This window comes from Parasteatoda tepidariorum, chromosome 3, assembly GCF_982258835.1.
Source record: "Parasteatoda tepidariorum strain Cologne lab strain chromosome 3, Ptep-v5.0, whole genome shotgun sequence".
NCBI lineage: Eukaryota > Metazoa > Arthropoda > Arachnida > Araneae > Theridiidae > Parasteatoda > Parasteatoda tepidariorum.
Genome location: NC_141757.1, coordinates 93,441,188 through 93,463,999, shown reverse-complemented (window position 1 = coordinate 93,463,999; position 22,812 = coordinate 93,441,188). Strand labels below are relative to the sequence as shown.

At 27.9% G+C, this 22,812-nt stretch overlaps 1 protein-coding gene and 1 non-coding gene across 3 annotated transcripts in view; both read right to left on the bottom strand.

The window, feature by feature from the left end:
* LOC107441065 (uncharacterized) overlaps positions 1-22,812 on the bottom strand; it is a 45,808-nt gene that overhangs the window by 5,484 nt on the left and 17,512 nt on the right. The window contains exons 1-2 of one of the 2 annotated variants that reach the window (XM_016054206.3): positions 1,499-1,585; positions 66-227 (exon numbers count right to left, since the gene is read on the bottom strand). In XM_016054206.3, the coding sequence (XP_015909692.1) occupies positions 66-189 (124 nt within the window). In that variant the 5' untranslated portion in view covers positions 190-227; positions 1,499-1,585. Of the gene's footprint in view, positions 1-65; positions 228-1,498; positions 1,586-22,812 lie in introns of those variants that run through there. The other variant, XM_087159806.1, reaches the window with a different exon arrangement.
* On the bottom strand, positions 7,976-8,048 carry TRNAF-GAA (transfer RNA phenylalanine (anticodon GAA)). The gene has a single exon. It is a non-coding gene; the product is annotated as a tRNA-Phe (tRNA).

Here is a 22,812-nt window from a genome sequence, read left to right as displayed (position 1 = left end):
CTCTAACCAATGCTTTCTTCATACATTTGTGAGTTTTAAGCAAATGTATTCGTGATTCTACTTACCGACGTCTCCAGATCCATAATCCTCGAGCAAGTTCCGATTTGAGTTCGAGGAGCCTTTTCCTGAATCAAAGCAACCAAGTATCACTGCAGTTAAAAGAAGTAGGGTTGCTACTTTGTTCCGCATGCTGAAACAAAAACCTCAGAATCCTTCCGATAGATCTCCTGTAAAAACACGTAGTTTAAACAAATATTTAGGAATAAAAAGTAAATATAATAATTAAGTAAAAGTTTTAAAATAATCTGTTCAAAGATATTTAAAACAGTATTTTTTGAACGTCGTTTAAAAATATTGCCGGTATTTGCTATTTTGTTTTATAATGAATAACTTTTTTTTTCAAACTCTCTTAACGTTTTATAACTGATTCTTAATTTAGAATACATATAATCAGAAAATATATTATAATAGAATATAGTAATATAATATATCATGTTAGAATATAAATTCTAATATATTAGAATGGAAAATATATTATTTTGAAAAAGTAGAAACATATGCTCACGGGACAAAAATTAGCGTGCCACAAAAAAAAATCATAAAATAAGGTTCAAGCCATTGTTGGTTAGTCTGTGATAGTTCGGGAAGTTTTTTTTAATTTTTTATCATGGAGTGAGCCCGCTCTTTGATTGACCCCGAACTTACATGAGCCAACATGTTCATCTTAACATTAAGATCAACTGTTGCCTTTCAGTCTACATCTTCTTGATGAGTATATTTGATTATTACCTACATTGAAGATAATATGATCAAAGTTCATTGGTATAGAAGAATATGTGTCTGGTTTTGTGAGCACTCACACACCCAATTACTCCTTGATTGGCTTGCAAAATCACCTGACTTAAGCCCATAGAAAATTTGTGGGCCAGGTTGTAACTGCACAGAAAGAGCTGAAATCAGCATTTCATAATCTGGTGGATTTGTGTAATTACATCTTTACCTAGTGGCTCAAATTAAATGCGACGTATTAGCAAAACCTTGTGGTGGTAACTAATTTATCGTCCCATGAGCTCATTTAAAATTCTCTGAAGATGATTATTTGAATATTGAAAGAAATTCGGGGAAAATATGAAAAATCTTTACAACATCATCTTAAACAAAATAGTTTTAATTGACGAATTCTGAATTTGGAACGAAATCGGTTAATCAGTTACTGAGAAATAAAATTTGAAATATAAAAGTTTTGCGAATTTTCATATCTCAGGAATATTCAAATAACTGAACTCAAGAGTTCAAATTTTGTAACTTAAAGTTTAAATGTTAAAATCAATTGATATTGAAGAATGATAATTACAAAATGAAATAACAATTTTGAAAAATTATAATGTTTAATAAATTAGTTAAACTGCATAACTTAAATATCAATTAATTTGACGGCTTTTTGGCTGAAATAAACAGAACTGAACAATAAATTAAAGTAGATCAATTTTATTCTTACCACTTCAGTAAAATATTCCCACGAAAATATTTGAGTTTAATTTTATCTCTGGATTAAATTGCTTATATACGTCAACATATTCGAAACGGAAATCTTGAGGTAACACCGAAGACCTACTGTCAAATAATTAGGATATTACATATTTACAGGAAATTACAAAATCATTTTTCCTGTGTTTGGATTGTTCCATGAAGAAATTGACTTAGGAAGTAATCTTTCAAAAGCAATATTTTTGTTTCGCATTCAAAATGTAGGTCAGAAGATTTAAGATATTTTTAAGAAATTCAAAAATTAACTGAATTATTAGAATTGCAAAATTTTTAATTTCCAATTCGCATTAAAAGGACTTAACATATACAATTTTCATATTGAGAGCATCTGCTAATAGGGCGAAACGCGAATTTTCGGAGTTTTACAATTATTATTCATGTGCAATTATTATTTCTGGTACTGTCGATTTAAAAGTGGTTAGCTGAATTAGGTAAAAAAAATAAAATCTTGTAATGTGTAAATACATTTGTCCAAAATAAAAAATAATTTAAAAAAAAATTGTGATCTTGAATTAATAAATTAATAAGAAAAGCTAAAAACAATTTCCTTTGGGGAGGGCGCAATTTTAAGAATAAAAATATATTTATTTTATCTATAGAATAAAAAAGAAAATTCTGCAATGAAATTGATTCACATTTTTCCAAGAATATTTTGAATAATAAAAATTCCTAAGAGGGCGTTTATTGGTACTAGAATTATGGCACAAATTGTTCAGGGACATTTGCAGAAATTTTTATTCCAAGAGAGATTCAAAAATTAAATTTTATGGATAAAAAGTAACAACTCTTTGAAACCTTTAGTGCAAAACATAGTGTCTAAAATTCAAAATGTGATAAATTCTAAGCTTTAGCAACATTGTTCAATAAGTTCAAATACTGCCGATAAATTAACTAGTTGAGAATCACTAAAAAGACCTTGTCGATGATAATTTATGGGAATTCGGACTGTCTTGCCTAATGATTCGCGTATTTTTGCTGACAAAGGGGTGAAGGGGTATGAGTGATGCTTACGTACATTAAAATCACCATATTTTCAAAATTTTATTGAAAAAGAAAATAAAAACCGTTACAAAAAGTAACGTACATTAATAGAAAAATTTCAAAAATGGAATAAAGTTGAATTCGGAGAAAGAAAAGTTTGAGAAAAAAAATTATTTTTTTCAAGGAATTTCAGAGTTTAACAAGTTTTGAACAAAAAAAAAAAAAAAAAAAGAAAAGAAAAGAAAAGAAAAAACAAGATTCCCAGAGAATATTCGATTGAAAATTTTATTAAATGAATCCAAACGTAAACTTTGTTTGTTGCAAAGTAGCTTTTTTTTATTTATATTAAAACTCAAAACTTAAAAACCACAGTAAAAGTCAAAATTAAAGTGGGAGGAGGTGCCACGAGGAGGGGTGGCACCTTTCCTTAAGTAAGCATAGAAGGGGTTTGTGATTTATTTATTTTTGCTAATGAGGGGTTGGTGGATCCCAAAATTGCCAAAAATATGCCAACGTAATACTTGAATGGTCCCTATGCAACGAAAATCACAATATTGATATGGATGTTAATAAAATTTTCAGTAAATCGAATTGTCAACACAATCCTATCTAATATGGAGTAGGTGTTATGCGAAAAGGCATATTTAACATAAAAGAAAGGAATGAGAAAGTAAAACTAACAAACAAACAAAATAAAATATTTAAGATGAAAATATATTTGGTTGAGGAAACTGAATAAAGTTAAATACTTCTTGAGTAAATTAAAAATAATCAATACTGATTAAATGGTACAAAATTTAAATTTTTATTACATCAGATTGATTTAATTTTTTGTAAAACTCGTGAGTCAAAACATACACATAAATTATTGAAAACATATCGATTGCCTTAAGAATAATTATCTTAATATTCAATGCATAAATTTTTCGAAAGCTGTTTTTTTTTTTTTTTTAATCTAAAGCATCTTTGTTTCAAAGTTTTCTATGCATTTGTGTCTTAATTTCTATTAAAAATTCAAGTACAAATATAAATTGACTACATCTTCAAAATGCATAAACATTACTTTTAAATCCTTAGTTGTCTTTATTATAACTATTAATTAGCCTTAATTTATTTTTAAAGATCAAAAGCAGCTAAGTCAACCAATCTTTTATATATTACATTTACCCTTAATGCTCTAAGATATCAATTTCCGATCCAAAATTGCTTTTTAGTTTGCAGATGACAACTACGACAGGGCGTTATTGTTATACCATTAAAGATGGTTGATTCAGAGAACGTATTGTTTACATCCATTATCAAATTAATTTTGTTGTACTCATTTTTTTGTCTATTCATTTACAAAACGGTGAATAAATGTACAGGTTGACAATTTATTCTTACCTAATTCATTTTCATCTATTCCTTTAAGAACGATAGAACTAGTTAATTCTTGTACGCTAATGGGCAGACATATCCATGTTAGCTTGAATTCTGTGAAATGAACTATTGAACTCTTACTTCTGATTTAATAGATTTGAAAATATTTATTGGAATAATATTCCATACAACCACCAGTTTAACTGAAATTTTTTTCATCAAAGACTAAGTTGTAAAATATAAAGACTTTTATAAAGCTTAAGTAGGTAATAATAATCTAGAGAACTTGTTAAATTCCATAGAATGAACTTGTAGTTCGGTTACTTCTGAGTTTTATGATTTCAAAATATTTTATTTGAATAACTAACCATCCCAAGAAGGCTTTAACTTAAATATTTTTATTCCACGTCCGGCTGTTAAATTTTACAGATACTTACAATAAGTTTCGTTAAATGGGTGATAATAATCTCGAAAATGTGAAGAACTCTCACGGTAAATTTCAGCCATTTATTATCACATTACAGCATAAACAAAAGAATGAAATGAAAAATAAAGACGAAGTATCGAAAGATTTGTCTCCAAGTGTTCATCTGCTTATACTATTGGGAATATTCACATCAGCCACACCAGTCAACAAAAATAATCCACCCTGTTGGCACTACTTTATCAAAATTATTGAATATATCATTCACGTCATCTGGCTGTATATAATTCTCGTCAGTACGCTGGCAGCTGTGAAACTAACTCGTGCTCTACAGGCAAGTTTCACTCTAAGTTTTTTTAATATCCTTCTTGGAATTATACGATTTACCATTTACTTGAATCGACACAAACTGTACCCAGTTTTTCAATTAATGGAAGAGTACCATTATTGCGTCACCAGTGAAAAGTACAAACCCATAAAGAACATTTTGTTCTTACTTTGTGGTTTATGTCTTTTGGTTGCTATTATACTGTATTACATATCAATGGAGCATTTGAGAGTAGCTGGGGTTAAGGATAAATACTTGAAAACATTTTTGTTTGGTTTTCAAGACAATGGATCTCTTTTTACCCAGATCCCTGTAATTTTGGCATTGGTGTCTATATTTTATCATCACTATACTCCGATCGCTATGTGCATATTTTTGTGCTCCATATACTTAACCTTCAAAAGATCCATCAAAAAATTGAGCAAACAGATAATTGAAGATCAACGAAGACACCAAGCAGACATTGAGACATATGTTGTTCTATATAACAAAACGATAAAAGTGCTATTTGAGATTGAAAACTTAGTGTCAGCTTGCACTTTTTTCATCTATGGAGGCCTGATGACCAATCAGCTTTGTGTTGTGACTCAGATAATTGGAGGAGGAGGAATTTTGACTCACCCTATTTCTGTGTCGATGGAAGCCCTGGTTTCCCTTAAAAACATCAGTATATTTCTGATTATAACTTTAATGAGTTCAGCAGTCACAAATGAGATTGGAAATATTGTCAACAACTTAAAAAGTCTACGCGTGGACAATACTAAAGATTTCCAAAAGCTATCTCTTTTGTTGCAAGGCATAGGAAATTGTCCACCAGCTTTCACTGCTTGGAAGATGTTTAGCTTAAGAAGAGGATTGATTCTGACGGCAACAAGTGTTATGATTTCATATGCTATGTTACTGATACAGTTTACGTCTCAAAAAAAACCTCATGTATCAATTGGATGAACGAAAAGTTGATGTGCTTTGAACCTCATAACCTGAACTGATTTGAGAACAGAACTTAGCTTGGTTATTGTTATTAAAGACTGTTTGTTGATTGTATAAACTTCGAGAACCCTGACAGATTTTACTTCTTGATTATTTGATTGGCGTGCGATCTGGAGATCAATCAGCTTTGAATCGTGTGTGTTTGGTCATTATTTTGATACAATTAGGATACTGCATCAACTAACTGCGTAGACATTGCTTAAGATTCCCTCAGCTGCGATAATTTCGAGAAACCGGGAAAAAAAGAAAAAAAAGAAGAAGAAAAGGAACAGGATTCTTTAATAAAATAAATGAGGAAAAAAAATTAACGAACAATTTCTGTCGTTGAGTTAAATATTTATCAAAATGTAATAACTATAATCTTGTGTTTCATATACAATTATTTAATCGTTGTATTTAGCAATTTAGTAAGTATTCTTCTGTATTTTAAAGTGTATTATTTTACTTAATTATGCTGGGAAAGTATTTCGAATTTAACACTCTCTTAACACAGTGTGGAGAAATAGAATTTTTTTGCACTGCAACTGAACTGAAAAATATTATGTTTCGAGTCGTTAACAAATTTTGAAATCTCAGGATCAAAACTTTCGAAGGGTGATAGGTCCATGATTGATGAATTAGACTGTATGGAAGAATTTTATATAAGCAATTTATTCTTTAAAATCAAAACTATATTTCGCCTACGAGTTAATTTTCTTTAACCTAATCAATTAAAATTATTAGTAAAAATTTTAAAATAAATTAAATCAATCTTATAATTGTTACATTTGAGCTCAAAATCTTTGAGAATTGAAATTTTAAAATAAAATGAAGAAATGTTGCCAAAAACTGCACACGCTTTCGATCATACTGTTGAACGTATTTTAATATTATTAAAAAATAATAAAAACATATAAATATCTAAATGTTCTCTGAAATATACTTTTAATATTCTTCTATTTATCGAAAAAAAAATTAAATAAATTGAGTTCATATTTATTGAGTTCACATTTTGATTTTATATTAAAATAAATTGTAAATCGAATGAATTTTTTGAGAAAAGCTAAATTCTTCTAGGCATCTCTGTTTTTTACAGATTTCCTGATTTTTTGTAATTGACATTTCCAAGCAGTAAAAAACTTTATACGTTATTTTTCTTGCTTACCTAAATAATTTTGCCTAAGAATCTTTTTTTTATTTATTATTATTAATATTATTTTTTTCACGTCTTGCGAAGATTAGAAGTAAAAATTAAAAAAAAAAAGCTTTTTCCTTTCAAAAAAGAAATATATATAATCCTTCTTAACTTCTTATTGCAATAACGCATACGTCTGTATTTTTAATCTCCTAACTATTTTTAAAATTATTAATAAAACTTTTAGTCTTTAGCCCGATGAAACTGAAAGAAACAAAGAAGGTGATTGAAATAATTAAACACCACTCCACAATTGCAAGTTTTTTCTCATTCTTCTTGCGCTAATATCACTTAACTTTTAAAAATAAAACACTTTTTAATTGTAATACTGGAAATTTACATTTTCCCTTGTAAGACAAACCACTTTAGAATTGTTGTTGTTCTGTCTGATGTTAACAGATGACGCCACTAGAATATAAATCGTAAAATAAAACCAAAGCTTTACCATAAATGTAATTTAAACTAACTGTAAAATTATTTTTAAGTAATAAAAATTAGAATTTTACAGCAAAAGTGCTGCAGTGCTTCAAAACAGTTAATTTTTTCGTGAAATTTTTACCTTTTTCAAAGTATAAGAATTATATTTTAGGATACATTGTATTGATTTTTTGATAATATTCAATTGCTACAATGCAGTACAAGAGATGGCAGCATTATCATAATTTTAGGATTTTTCAGATTTGAGGAAAGAACAACACGATTGTTTCCAAAAAGAAAGAAGAAAAAAAATTACTCATGGAATTCATTACTGTGTTTTGCTTTCAATAGATGTCTAAAGTTTGAACTGAATTTTTATTGTAACGTTTTCAATTAATAATTTTTTTTTCAAAAAATTCCTTTTGTAAGCATTTAATAAGGTTTATATATTTTTATTAAATTCTATTTTTCCATTAAATAACAGCGTACATAATACCCGGGCTATTTAAAGTGAAACACAAACTATTTGATTGAGAATTTTTTCTTATTATTTCTTATGTGTTCTTCCAAACGAAAATGCCAAAGATTTACTTAATCAAAAATGCCTATGTTTGTTCTATTGTTTCATTTAATATGAATTGTGATAATATTTTGACACAAACGTTACATACAGAAAATTTAGTTTAAATGAGATATATCTTTAAAAAAATAAATAAAAGCTTATTTCTTCCATTATAAAAAAAAGTGCTACCGATGCCGAAACCCGGGATCGAACCAGGGACCTTTAGATCTTCAGTCTAACGCTCTCCCAACTGAGCTATTTCGGCACATACAAATCTTGATTATATAATATGAAGTTATATTCAATATTTAATTTTTTTTTAATAATTTAATATTAGAAATGTATTTATATATGTATATTGAAATAAATTCAGAGATGGGTATAAAATACATTTAAATAAAATTCAAATATTTTTTATGCACATAACAGTAAATTAATACAATTTTTAATTTCTTTTATTTTAACATTATGAGAATATTTTTTCGTAGAAAAATAATAATTATATTTTTAGAGGAATATTAATTACATACATTAGAGATAATTAATATTTTTTTTTATTTAATTTTCTTTTTAAAAAAAAACAGGAAGTGCACATATTACGAGGGTTTCATTTTATTTTTATTTTTTTTAAATAAACATGTTTTAAAAAACTAACTTTAGCTTTTTGCTCACAGATTTCATTTACTAAAATTTTATAAATCATTTTCAATTAATCTAAAATCTGTCTATAATTCTTTTTCCTGCTCCATTTATTGTTTTATGAATACGTTTAATCATTAATGATTAAATGAGAAATGCATTACTTAACATTACCATGAGATATAAAAATTAAAAACTATAAACATATAAAACAAATTCTCTTCATTGCGTCTCATTGCTCTTTAAGGTAAATGATAAAAGGAAAAAAAATATGCCTGATTTCCAAAAATTTCCATAATTTTTTTTATTGTAAAGTAAAATAAGTTTTTTTGAAACCAATTAATATTATTTTTATTATTTTTAATTGTAATTAATAATTTTTATTATTGATGTTGATTAGTTTTTCTAATACATCTGAATATTGAACATATGTACAGTGGCGGATTACCCATCAGGCCAGACTAGGCCACGGCCTGGGGCCCCCAATGATTAGGGCCCCCCCTAAAATGGATTTTTTGAAAATAAATTTTAAAAAATAAAGAAAAATAATGATTTTTTTAAAAAAAAAATCAATTTCAAATATATATTAATAAAATACGATAATTTTTTTTTTATATAATGTTAATCATATTTATTTATTATTTATTAAAATTCAATTTATTATTATTTATTTTAATTTTTTAAATGAAAAGATATATAAATACTTTTATATTTGAATAAATAAAAAATATACGAGAAAAAAAATTTAATCTAAGGGCCCCAAAATTTTGAATGACCTAGAGCCCCGTGTACGCTAAATCGCTCTGCAGATGTATTACTTAAAGAGGAACTTATGTACTTACTGTACTTGAATACATTATGGTACTGTACTGTACATGATACATTACAAACTTACTGTTAAAATAGATAATTTTTTTAAAATTCGATTTCTGAGGAACTATTAGACCGATTTCAGTTTAATTTTGTATTTTGCTATATAAATTAACATTCTTTAAAATGATGTAAAAATGTAAATACCTTAGAATTCAAATTTTTTAGACAATTATTAAATAAAATAATAAATAATTATTATAAATTATTTTTTGCATGAAATTATCTTCGAATAAGCGAATTTTATAATTGGATGCAAACATTTTTCAATTCGCTTAAAAAGTTCTCGAGATTTAGCTAAATACGCAAAAAGTAAAATTTAGAGATCCAAATTTTCAACCGCTCTCCTGACTTTCCAGATTGCTACATCCTCCTATATTTTGGGGGATAGGAATCATAATCTAATCCATCGGAAAAAGTCCATATTTATTCAGAGAAAGTAAGTTTCTGTGTCTGATTTCGCAATTTTAAATATCGTCTACACCAATCAGCATAGTTGTGGTTCTCCTCTCGAACCATTAAGATGGAGTCCCAGTACATGAAAATCCAATCATTAGATCAAGAATTCTTCAAGATAATTTAAATGCTTTTTTTTTTTCTTTTGCTCACTGTACATGGATTTTTTATGTACTCGTATGTTTATTGATCAGTAAGAAGATGTAGAAAGAAGGTTTGAGTTATTTTAAATGAAAGTTTTAGATCTTTTCTTTTTGCTGCATAGTATAATTTAGAAAAAAAAAGTATCAGAATTATAATTTCTTTTGCAGTCACGTTTGTCTAAAAATGAGTAACACGCATCATTTCTAGAAATATCCTATTTGTTTTGGAATTTGTGTTTTTTAAAAAACGAATATTAACCCACTCCAATCTTGAATTTTTATTTTTTTTTTTATTTTTATTTTTTATATTTTTTTTTGCCAAACTATCTATATTTTATTTTACTGCGGGACTAGAGGTGAAATGAGCAAGTTCACGAAATGTTTTGAAAAGAACAGCGTTCCTGGAGCTAGCGAGAGCTATTGCCATTAACAAATTTAAAATAATGTATGAAAGTTTTATTTAAGACTAGAGCGAAAAAAAGGAGAGAATTGATTGGGAAATGTGCTGTGTAATCATTTCCGGGGTCAAAGAGCGGAGGGCTTGACTCCTATTTCAAAAAATGAAAGTTTTAAAATGCTATTTTTTCCCAATCTAACACAGCGAGACCTTTATTCATCGAGTGATTTTACACCTTCAAAAGTTTAACCTTCACAAAACTTTCAATAAATTTTTTTGTTTTTTTATTTTTTATTTAATATACAAAATCCGATAAATGTTTTTTCTTTTTTTATATATAAAATTTTTTTGGAATTTATTATTTTTTAATGTAATTACTTTATTTTAATTTTATAGATTAACCTCGTTTTATTCTTTCTTTTCTGTGCCTATATGAGGTACATTTTAAGAACAATACCGGCTTAAACTCTTATAAATGAGAGAATACCCTCCCCCCCCCCTTCTTTTTATTCCCTTTCTTGTATGGATTGAATACAGACCTTCCTAAACTTTGAAAGAACGTATCTCAAAATAAAGTTTTTTCTTGATAACTTTTAATTTTTTATCTAATTTCATTAAAAATTTAAAAGTTTAAATTAAAGATCTTAGTGAAGGGTTGTAATAAACAATCACAAAGAAAGAAAAAAATATATACGCGACATTTTGAGTTTAAAAATTTGTTCTTGACTTGTTGGTTATAGAACTTTTGTTCTGGCAGGTCATTAAATCAGACGATTTTTAATGAGAAAATATATTTGTAGACAGCTTTCTGTAGTAGTTATATGAATTTTCTAAAGATAGTGTTCCTAAATTGATTGGAAAGTCAAGTCAATTATAACCTTCTTTCACTATAAGCTTTTAAGTTATTAATGTGGTTTCAGTTTTTTTTTATAGCATAGCTTTTCATTAATTAAATGAAGAACCCTGACTTTTTATTGATTCGTTATAAAAAATAGTTATGGAAAGTGTTACGATTTGGATTTTTAATATATTATACGACATAAAAATTTATAGAGATTGTTCAAAGGATCGCGATTCGAATTTCTGTTGTTCTTGAATGCTTCTTCCTAAATAAGCGTAAATTATTTTTACCTAAATTAAATAAAATTATTTTTTTATTACCGTGAGAGCTTGCAAAATTGGAATTTGAAATACCTTTAACACTTTCACGTTTGCAAAACTAAAATTAATCTAGAACATTGCTTAATTTATTAATTACTTATTCCAATGATTATATAGATTCACTCATACGCCAATGACAAACTTATTCTTTCTCATTTAATAGATTTTTTTAAATAGTTGAATCTTCAATTTAACAAAAGGATAATCAGACATGTAAAACGCTTATTCTCTAAAACTGACAAATTAAAAACAAATTTGCATTCATGCTTGCATTGTCCTTCTAAAAATATAGGTTAATTCTTGAAAGAAAATAAAAATCTTAAGAAATCATCGCCGCTTTTCAAATTCTTAAAAAAAAAAAAAAAAGAAAAGAGGTAGTAATAGAACAATTTCACCCGGCGGTGTTCAATTCTTCGCCTTTTGACCCCATTTTTCGCTGTTAGTAACCCTCGAGTTTTTTTCGAACACGTTCATAAATGCTAAGCGTGGACAAAATTACTAAAAAAACATGCCAAGGTTATGAGAATCATAGTGTACCGTTTTAGTTTTTTTATTCTTTGTCTATTTACCTTTTTATTTACTTGCGTTGTCAAGGGATACGGTAGTGACTGTTTATTTGTCGTTTCATTCTCCGTCAAGGACTTATTTGTGTCACTCGGCTGGGGTACATTTCCTCCGAAATTACTTAAAGGGTTACGGAAATGAGGACTTCCTAGTTATATTTGTGATAGTACAGGTAGATGTGGTTTGGCAATTTCTACGTGTTCGAATGATTGCGTTTGATCGATTAATCGATACTGTGTCAGTAGGGTCAAAGTCGAAATTGCTTTTTATGGAAAAAAAATCGATTGGATGTGCATGTAGAAATGTTAGAAGATATTTTTCTTTTGCGTGAATCAAAAATAAAATTCGGTTTCTTCTTTTCTCTTTTCACCGTTTTTCTTTATCATATGACGATTAAGGGAAAATCATGTTTAAATTTTGCAATTTAGGAAGTGAATTTTTTTTTTAAATTGAAAAAAACCTTTTTATACAATTAAAAGGCTTGGGGTGTGGCATCGAAAGCCGCCATTTTTCAAAAAATTTGTCCTTTACAGCAAACTTTTCCTTAATATTGTTTTTAGTTAGGTGTTCTTAACAAGATACCGATATTTCCTCTTACTAACAGCCCAATGCACAGAAACACCTTTTGGCCAATATGGGAATATTGACCAAAAATTCGTAAAAATTCGTCTCTTGAACAATTAAAAAGTGTGACTTATCATTATTTTGCTCCAACCGATTCATAAAATTAGTTAAAATTATTGATCTCATCAAAATAAAAGTGCTTGCAGAATTTGAAAAGAAATTGCTAGTTTCAGTAAAGGAATTTAAAATAAAATAAGTAACATGCAATTAAAGTGAATTTATTTTAGAGGGGCAATAAAGCAGTTAATTAGCTAAATTAGGTTGTGGGACAGTAATTTAACTAGTGCACATTAATAATTTAAAGCGCATAGAAATTTCTTAGGTAAAATTAAAAAAAAGAAGAAGAAAAGAGAAATAAGGTTTTGGGGAGTTTATGATAAAAGCAAAGCAAAATAATAGCTTCTTGGTGAAAATGCATCTATTTTACTTTAATCTCTTTGCCATCGTGTATCTACTCTTAGCCAGGTTTTTTACTGTTCTTATCATTGGTCTGTCTGCTCAGCTACCAAGGCTCTTTCACCGTTCCAATCGTATTTATACTCTCAGTCACCAAAACTTTTTCTTCCGTTCCAATCGTATTTATACTCTCAGTCGTCAAAGCTTTTTTTTCTCGTTCCAATCGTATTTATACTCTCAGTCGTCAAAGCTTTTTTACCGCTCCAATCGCGCGTCTGCTCTCAGCCACCACAACAACAAAAAACATACATATCTTTTAGCACTGAACAATAATGTTCATTGAAGGCGATATTCTCTGTAAACATAAGTTCAAAATATAATTTTTAAACTATGTTTAGATGTAATAATGTTTTTACTTCTTAAAAAGAAAATAGTTTTTCTTTATTTTCCTGCATATCATATTCATCCAATAAAAATATATTTCCATCCATAAAACTAATACGATCTCAAGGGTTAAAAAATTTAAGCAATTATTAATTCTTTTTTTTCTAATTTCGTAGCTTTGTTGAATTCTGCAAAAACTGAAGTGTTGGAAATATAGACTGAGTTCATAAACAATATAAAATAATTTTCAAAACCATTCCTTTATTTTAAAAAGAAAAAAAAAATCTAAAACGATGTAATCTTCATAATATTTAACAAATTGTGGGTCTTCTAGAAAAAAAAATGAGTCATGAATTATCTCTAAGAGTGAATTTTAATTCTAAAATGATGGCAAAGAATTAAATAAATAAGAAAACGTTAGATAGGTACCAAAGAACGTAATTATAAAGCAGAAAAAAAGTCAATTGAGTAATCATTACTATTATACGAAACATATTCATTTGTATTGTTCTTCGTTTTGAAGGTAAAAGTAAAACTTATTCAATTGTTCGCCAATATGAATTTACTTTTCCTAAATTGATGTAAAATAAAAATTAATACGTCACTTTTAAAACGCAACTAGCAAAAAGAAAAGAAGAAGGGAAAAAAAATCATTTGAGGGATGATAATGATTAGTTTCAAATCCGTCTCCCAGTGATTAAATACGTCTGATGGAAATACAATTTAATGAATGTTCCGCAATTTATTCAAAAATAAATAAACAATTGAGCGACCTTATGAGACAAAAACAATAAATTGAAGATTTGAAAAGAAATGTGGGATGTGTGCTTTTTTCATCCCACATAGGATAAGTCACCATTTAAATCGCTCTAGTTAAGTCCATCTGTCCCATCACACACCTTGAAAAATGCAAGTTGTTGAGAAATGATTCATCCTCAGAATTTTTTTTTTTACTCCCATTAAAAAAACTAAAAGCGAAACCTTTATTTGCCTCCTCTTAGTTTACCTCTTCTCTGTCTCATACGTTTTGAGTCTATGAAATAAATCTTGAAGAAAGGATTGAGTCATAACGTGATTATTCTTTCTGAAGATTTTAGACTGATAAAGCGTTAAACTCTGTTCCTTTTTTAAACTAGAATATAGGTGGATCGCCTCAAGAAACTTTGTTAGAAAAGATTTTTAAAAAAAAGAGAAAAAATATCGTATCATGATGTCAATAGCCGATGCTTAGTCATCAAAGCCCCTATATATATATATATATATATATATATATATATATATATATATATATATATATATATATATATATATATATATATATATATATATATATATATATATATATATATATATATATATATATATATATATATATATATATATATATATATATATATACAGTGAAAGATTATTATTGTAAAAGTCAGCTTACAATCAAGTTTTACTACATACATGTAGTAAAACTTGCTTTAAAAACTAAGCATAAAGCTTTTATATTGTTTACGTTGAAGTTGAATTGTATACAATACTAAAGAAAAAGGGCATAAATCACTCGACAGTTAAACCTGTAATCAAGTCATAGGAAAAAAAAATCTTTACTTTTTTTTTATGTGGTGTTCTCTCAATTCAGCTACTTTAATTTCAGCAGTAAATTTAGAGATCTTTTTAAAAAAAAGTTTGAGCAATTTCAATCCCATTTGTTTGTTTACTTTTTAAAAATGAAATTAGATGGAAAATAATCTGCAGATGCTGTAATAATCTGCAGCTCCTGCTGCCATGATGGAGTATTCTGCTACTGGGGCGCTAATTTACAATCCAACAATCTTTAACGACTATCTCTCTTTTTGGCGATTTTCCTCTAAGCTATAGTTGGTTCCAATTACAATGCAAGATTTTATCTCTCTAAAACTTTGTTACCTGAACTGAAAAATGAAAAAGAAAAAAAAGCCAAGAACCAAGTTTTTTTATTTAAGAGAATGCCAAACTGGAGAGCGGGTCGTTAAAGACCGTTGGATTGGAAAATAGCTGGGGCTATAACTGTAAGAAAGTATTTATCGAATTCTAGTTTCCTTCATCTTATAAGTCCCTTCGTCGTAAGTTATCATATTCTATATCGATACAATGTTGTTTTTTTTTATTATTGTAGTTTTTTATTAGACTTTTCAAGATGTTGTGAACCAACTGCCACAAGTTCTGTGAATCGTCTCTGAATCTAATCATCGGGTTTCCGCATACGAAATTGAAAAAATTCGAATCTTAATGGATTCGAAGGACACGTATAGTTAAATGTAGTAATTCATTTAATTTACGAAATCTGGCACAGAAACGTCCTAGAATAGCTTAAGAATAGACATACTTTTTTCCCCTACAGATTTAGACTCTTAGCATCATCATTCTTGACATTCTGACTTTGATTAAGTTAGGCCCGGGGCCAAGAATGCAGAATTTCTGTCTTCCTCGCTTGTTAAGGGAGGCTAACCAGCAGGCGGATTTGATACTATATCCTTAACAGTTTGTATTAAAAGAGCCACGGAGGCTCAGGGGATAGAGCGTTCACCTCCCAATGAAGTAACCCGGGTTCGAATCCAGCGATGACTGATCGATAAACATAAAATATCATGACTGATAAACGAATCATGGGTTTGAATCCCCTAGACCAGGGGTGGCGAACCTTCATGCACCAACGTGCCATTTTTTCAAAAATATATTTTAATGAGGTCATAGACGTGCCGACAAATAGTTTTGACTTCGTGATTATTGGGTAAATAATAATACTAAATACTATCAAATCAAAACTCTTTATTTACTACGAATTTTTTTTTTTTTTTTTTTTTTTTTTGCAATGCTCAGTTATACGCGTAATTCAACTTAAAGTAACATCAGTGTGACTTCTGTTGTTACAGATTAGATAACAAATAACATATATTAGGGTTATAAAGTGTTAGTTTAATCAGAACTGTTAATTTTTTATGCTAGTTATTTATTGTTCGCTTGTAATTTATGGTTATTAATTGCTTTTTTGGCATTAATTGTTCTTTTTTTGTGAATTTTAATTGAATTGTTAATGTGCTTCATAGTGAACTTTGTGATCGGTGGCGTGCCCAAAATATTGCGTCTCGTGCCATAAGTGGCACGCGTGCCATTGGTTCGCCATCCCTGCCCTAGACGAAGGATTTACCGTAGGAGTTTTTCGCTGTTTCAGTCTCCATGTAACGCAAATGTTGATAAGTTCCATCAAAAAGCTATCCACGAAGGCTAGTTTGTCCCAATGCTTTATTGAGGAGTTCCCTTGTCATCCGGGTTGAATTCAAAATTACAAAGCTACGGAACATTGATAAATCGTAAATACAGAATTGGGTAGGCTGCTCAACGTCGGTTATGAAATATAATTTGTCTTAAAAAGTTCTATGAAATATTAAAATAAATTCTAACATTTTATAATTTAAGGCTCATTAGGAGTGATTTGCGATTGTCAGATTTTGCTTGATACTAAAACCCTTAACTAATGAAGCGAATTTAAAAAGTTTTACATACAATTATAAAACCAATTCCTCTAAAACGTAAAAACAATTTTTTATATTTATTTACTACTTTAAACTATAGGTTACTAAATGAAAAAATCAAAACTGAAAATGAATTCGGTTAAATTATTCTAGAAAATAAAAACTCCAAAAGTTAAATTTTTAAGTTTGTAAACGTAAAAGTTTTTTGATTTCGTTATTTTAAAATCTATTTTATATTTATTTATCTTCTTAAACGTACAAAATAGTAAAATACAATTTAGGAAACATACAATATCATGTAATATTTTTTTTTAAATAATATCGTGCGAATAGTTTCAAGCCTTCGTAATAAATACCTTGTAAGATATATCGAACAATCTTTCGTAATCACTTTTCTTTAACATAATAACTTTCTGCTAAATAATGAAATTTTACCCATTAATCATGGCAAATTTTTATCCTAAATGTATGATACATTTTTTCCTTTAAAAACTTGCCTGACCACGAGGGTGAAAGGAAATCACGATTCGTGTTTACGAGTTGATTAATAATTATTTCTATTCCAAAAACCGATGATCTTGATAAACGAAAAGGGGCGGACACTACCCCTTTAGAGCAATTGAGATTCTTATTAAAGATAAAGAATGCATGTGACACACTTAGCACTTTCTAATATGATTTTTCACTTTATTTGAATTTTCGAATGCTCTAAAATAGCAGCTCCCAAATGGTGTACCGCGGAACCCAAGGATTCCGTGAAAGAGTTAAAAGGGTTCTGCGAGATTTTTTCAGCGAGTTTCTTTGCGAGGTTTTTATTACCAGTGACGAGTTTTGAAATTTTATTTAGAATTTAGGTCCAACCAATTATTTTTAGGTCTAACCTATAATTCATAGCTTATTTAATATTTCGGTTACCTTTGGGAAATTATTTTAAGTAAAATGTCAAAGAAATAGTAATGGCATTTTTTAAAATAAAATATAATATTTCCAATAGCAATATATAGCAATATAATGATCAAATTGTAAAAAGAACAAGCATTTATAAAACATTCCATTAGTATTTTAATATCTTGCTTTTCAAATCGAAATAAAATGAAAAAAATTTTAAATAACGAAATATGTTTCCCTTATAACCATTTTCAGCAGTTCTTTTAAGTTTTCGTTTCGAAGTAAACCATGATTATTTAATTCATTTTTAGCTTTATATACAAGAAAAACAAATTCATAACTAGACTAGGTATAACACAATGATTAATGATAATACAATGAAAAATCTTCATTCTTCTATTTAAATATTTTAAAAATTATCATCTGTAGGTTATAATGTTGATAAAATGTCTAGCCTTTTTAGGAAAAGCATAAAATATGGGAGTTATTATAAACTTTGCCAAGTAAATAAAATGTAATATTGCAAATTAAAAAAACTTTATAAAAGCTGAAGAAAATGTTACAAAAGGGTTGTATAGAAATTGAAAATAAAGTTCAAAAGTCATTGTATAGAATGCCTTTAAGTTTTTCATACGTTAGTCAAAGGAATTATTAGGCAGTGTATAATATCTTTTTAGACTTTGAAGGTCGCTTTTACACTCTAAGATTTTTTCGTAAAATTCGAAAGTTTCAAGTTGCCGTTAAATTATACGGACAACTTCTTTCTTTGAGAAAAAAGCTCAGAAACCGTAATTGTAACAAACTTCAGAAAAATTAGTAGAGTTAATTGTTAATTTATACGATCATGATATAAAGCTAACTCAATTCAAGGGATCAGACCTTTTTCTATGGTCAAAACATGATCAGGCTACGAACAGAACACAAAGATCGCAGGTTCGAACCCATCCGACGTCAATCGGTCTCTTGCGTTATATTGTTGACCACGAACAACAAACGAGCAAATTTCCCATTTCTCGACAGATGGACGTCAAGGCCTGAACTGACGATAACTTTTTACGAGCATAATGTTAATTTATGGTCAGTGGCCATAAAGTATAAGAAAAGAAATCCACAGGCAGGCCTGCAATTTATTTATTTTTGGTCTTGATAGCTTTGAAAGCATAAACTTATTTTTACGGTCAGTGACTGTCTGAAAGGAATTGCCGGCCATGACCGTAATCTAGAGTGAGTGTATTTCATACATTAATGGTAAAATACATAAATAATGTTTTCATTACAAAAATCAAAATCAATCGGTTATTAAACACACATTATAAATTAAACAATAAAATAACATATTATAAATTAGAAGGCGACATTATATGTTGGAATACCATATAGCATATTGGTTATTTTGAAAGAACGTTAATAATTTTTGCAAAAATTAAACAAACATGCAAAGATTGCAATGTTAAGTACTTATAATAACACAGAAATAGCAATTAATGCTAAAAATTTTTCAAACCTTTACATGGTTCAAATTAGTACTCAAATTGCTTTATAATTATCATAAATTCAGACTAACTGAAACTCATTTAATTGTTATTTTACATTACAACACAATATAGTTTTTATTGCACTACAATTCAAAACAAAATATTTATCACAATTCTGTAAACCGAATGTATTGAAGGGTTCAAGCAAAGTTTATGGTGACCCCATGCTTTTTATCCTTTTAACCTTATTCCTGAAACGAATGTTTTTTTCCGTAGGCAAAATCTTTTTTCAAGTTTACCCATATTATTTATTCTTTTAATGGCGCATTCTCAGGTAGTTCCTGCGCAAACAAAGCTGCAGCTGTTTCAATTTAAATTGTTTTCATGCCTCCTTTCCAATTCTGCAATCACAACAAATCTTGACACTGAAACGCCTCACGTTTGCTTTGTCGGTTTTTGACTTTTGCTGATACGAAGAGTCCAAACACGTGAGAAAATATATTTAACTTCCACTCACGTTTAAATTTTATACCTACTCTTTCAAGTTCTAGTTCTTTTACTCAGAAAAAAATAAGCTTTTGCTCGGAATATTTTTAAGAGTGCAAGAAATAACCTAGTTGATGAAAAACAAAATTTTTTCATCATTTAATCATTCATTGGGCAATTTGATTTAATAGGAAATAACCATTTTTAATATATTAAATAAATAATTCCAAGAAACTGGAGCTATAAGGGATATTACTTAACTAAAAACTTCATTTGCTTCAAAAATATTCGAATTTGAAGCAACAGTCGATATGTTTCAAGCTCTCAAAAATAGGCACCCATTTTCAAGACATGACAGGCGTGATTGAGAAGAAACAAAAGTGATTTGAAATATAAAACGCAAAGTTGCCAACGATATATTTTGTATAAAATTTCTCACATTTATTTCTTTATTTTTCGTTGCCATTTTTACGTTTTGTATTTCAAATCACTTTTGTATCGACTGTTATTTCCAGTTTGTATATTTTTTAAGCGAATGAAGTTAATAATCAAGCAATAGTTTAAAACACATTTAAAAGTATCATATCAGTTATCCAGAGTGTTCCTTGAAGTTTTCTTGATAATTAAATTCCTTGATAATTAAATTTCTTGATAATTAAATTCCTTTTCTTGATAATCAGTTAATTTCCTTGATAATTAAAAACACCTTGAAGTCCAATGGGGTAATGAATCAGTCTTTGATGTTTTCAGCCCTGCCTTCTTCATTGGTGATTCGTTCGAAAACGGTAGCGTTTTTTTCCCTTGAGGCTACTAATATACTTTTCTGACTTTATTTTTAACGAGGGTTGTAAAAATATGCACTAAGAGCCGTCATTACAAAACACTGTGGCTTTAAAAGTAGTGTACTCTATGGATTAATTACAGCTTTCAAACATTAATCAAAAAATTTCATCGGGTTATTAAAAACGCACACTTTATAGTTTATCTATCTTTCATCTCCAACAGTACAGATGGTAAGAAAAAAAAACTATTTACATGGAAACCAGCGCAGCAAAAATTTTAAAATTCTGCTGAAATAATTCCTTTAATTTTAAATATAAACATTGAAACTAAACTATCAAAGTGAGAAAAAATTTTTTTTTCATTTTCTAAAAATTAAAAAAAATAAAATAATTATTTTAAATAAAAACAACAACAAAAATTTTGTATAATTTTTTTTATGTATTTTATAGTTAAAATTTAAAGTGCAGCAATATTGATTTAAAAAAATAGTTTATATAAATAAAACTAAATACCTAGACACATAAATTTTTAGTTCTTTTTCGTTAATAATTTATAATTCATTTTCTTGTATGAATTGAATTACAGGATGTGCCGTAATAACCACCCATAATATATATTTTGGGAATTCTAGAGATTATGGGTTTCTATTTAATGTTTAATTAAGGGAAATACAAAAACGAAATTTAACAAATGACAGCTGAGCTAGGCGGAATTGAAAATTTCTAGACTTATTTGGTTACTGAGGAGTTGAAAGGCGAGTATCAAAAACACCTCCCAGTTCTATCAGACAATCAAACTAGTTTTGCTGCTTTCATCACTATTTTTTTTTAAAAAATTTCAATAGCGTTTTTAATTTACTCTCTTTTTTAAAAATTAATTTTGCTACCCAAAATGTGTATACTTTTTTGAATAATTTTTGTTTCGTTTAAATGAATTCTACAGAATTTAGTTACCGAATTTTAAATTTTAAGTTTGTAAGTATTTTAAAAACTTTTTAAAAGTTTAAAGGTTTTAAAACTTCAAGTTTTAAAAATACTTACAAACGTAAAATTAAAGACTTAGTAAGTTCAGTAGAATATATTTCAATGAATATTCAAAAATTATGCAAAAATATTGATGAGTTACTGAATAAATAAATAATTTCGGGACATTTCATTGTCCATAGATTAACATGGAGGAAGTAAAATTTCTGTCTGAAGGAGACCCTTAAGGGCGGTAATTATGGGACACTCTAATTTATTATGAATAAATTAATAATAATGAGTAATTTAGTATCGTTAAATGAAGATAAATTTTAAATCTGCAGTTTTTAATCAAAGCTACTCATTCCAGTAATAATAATAATAGAAAACTCTTCAGAACTCTGCCATTTTCACCTAAATAAAGTAAAACGAAGCGGTAATATTTCAAAACATCTTAAATTCACAAGAGAAAAATATTTTTTTTTTAATGTATTAAAATACTAGTTATGTGTATTTTTGTTTGAAGAATACTTCACTTTATGCACTATAATGTTTTAATCGCTTATCTTTATTGTATACATTTTAGAACGTAGATGCATACATTCTATAGCAGTTTTATTCCAATACACACAATCATTTTATTTATTCAAAAGGTATGTATTTACATTTTTATTAGAACAGTGAACAGCTGAGATCGTATCTTAATAGTTGACGTCATTTAGAATTCTACGTGTGTTTAATAATCTGATTATGTAAGAATAATAAAAAAAATTCTATATTTAGCTCACATGCTTGAAAGTTTTGAATACAAAAAAAAGAAACATTTAAAAAGCAATTGGCAAAAAGCTCTATTTATAATGATCTAATATTTGTGTTAATTTTTTGACGATTTTGAAAAGAGCATATATTTTTTGATTAAATTGTATCTACTATTTATTTTATAAATGTTGGTTAAGCTGTCTTTTTTTATTATTTTTTTACTTAAAATTAAAAAGTGTATAAATCAACATTGTAAAATAATAGCCTTGAGTAGTTTTTTCACTTGAAAATTCATCAGAAAAGAAGGTGTCCCAATGATTATTTAAGAAATATTACTTGTCCTTTTTCTACTTATCTATTTCCAATTTTTTTATTTTTTTTTATTTTCAAGCTCGAAATGAAATATTTTGTCAAATATTTTGTAAATGTCAAATCGTCATAAAAATGTTTCTATGTTAAAAGAAATATGTGACGATGAAGTATTGAACACGGAAAAGATTTCTATTATGTAATAAGTATAATTAAATAAAATTCCTAAG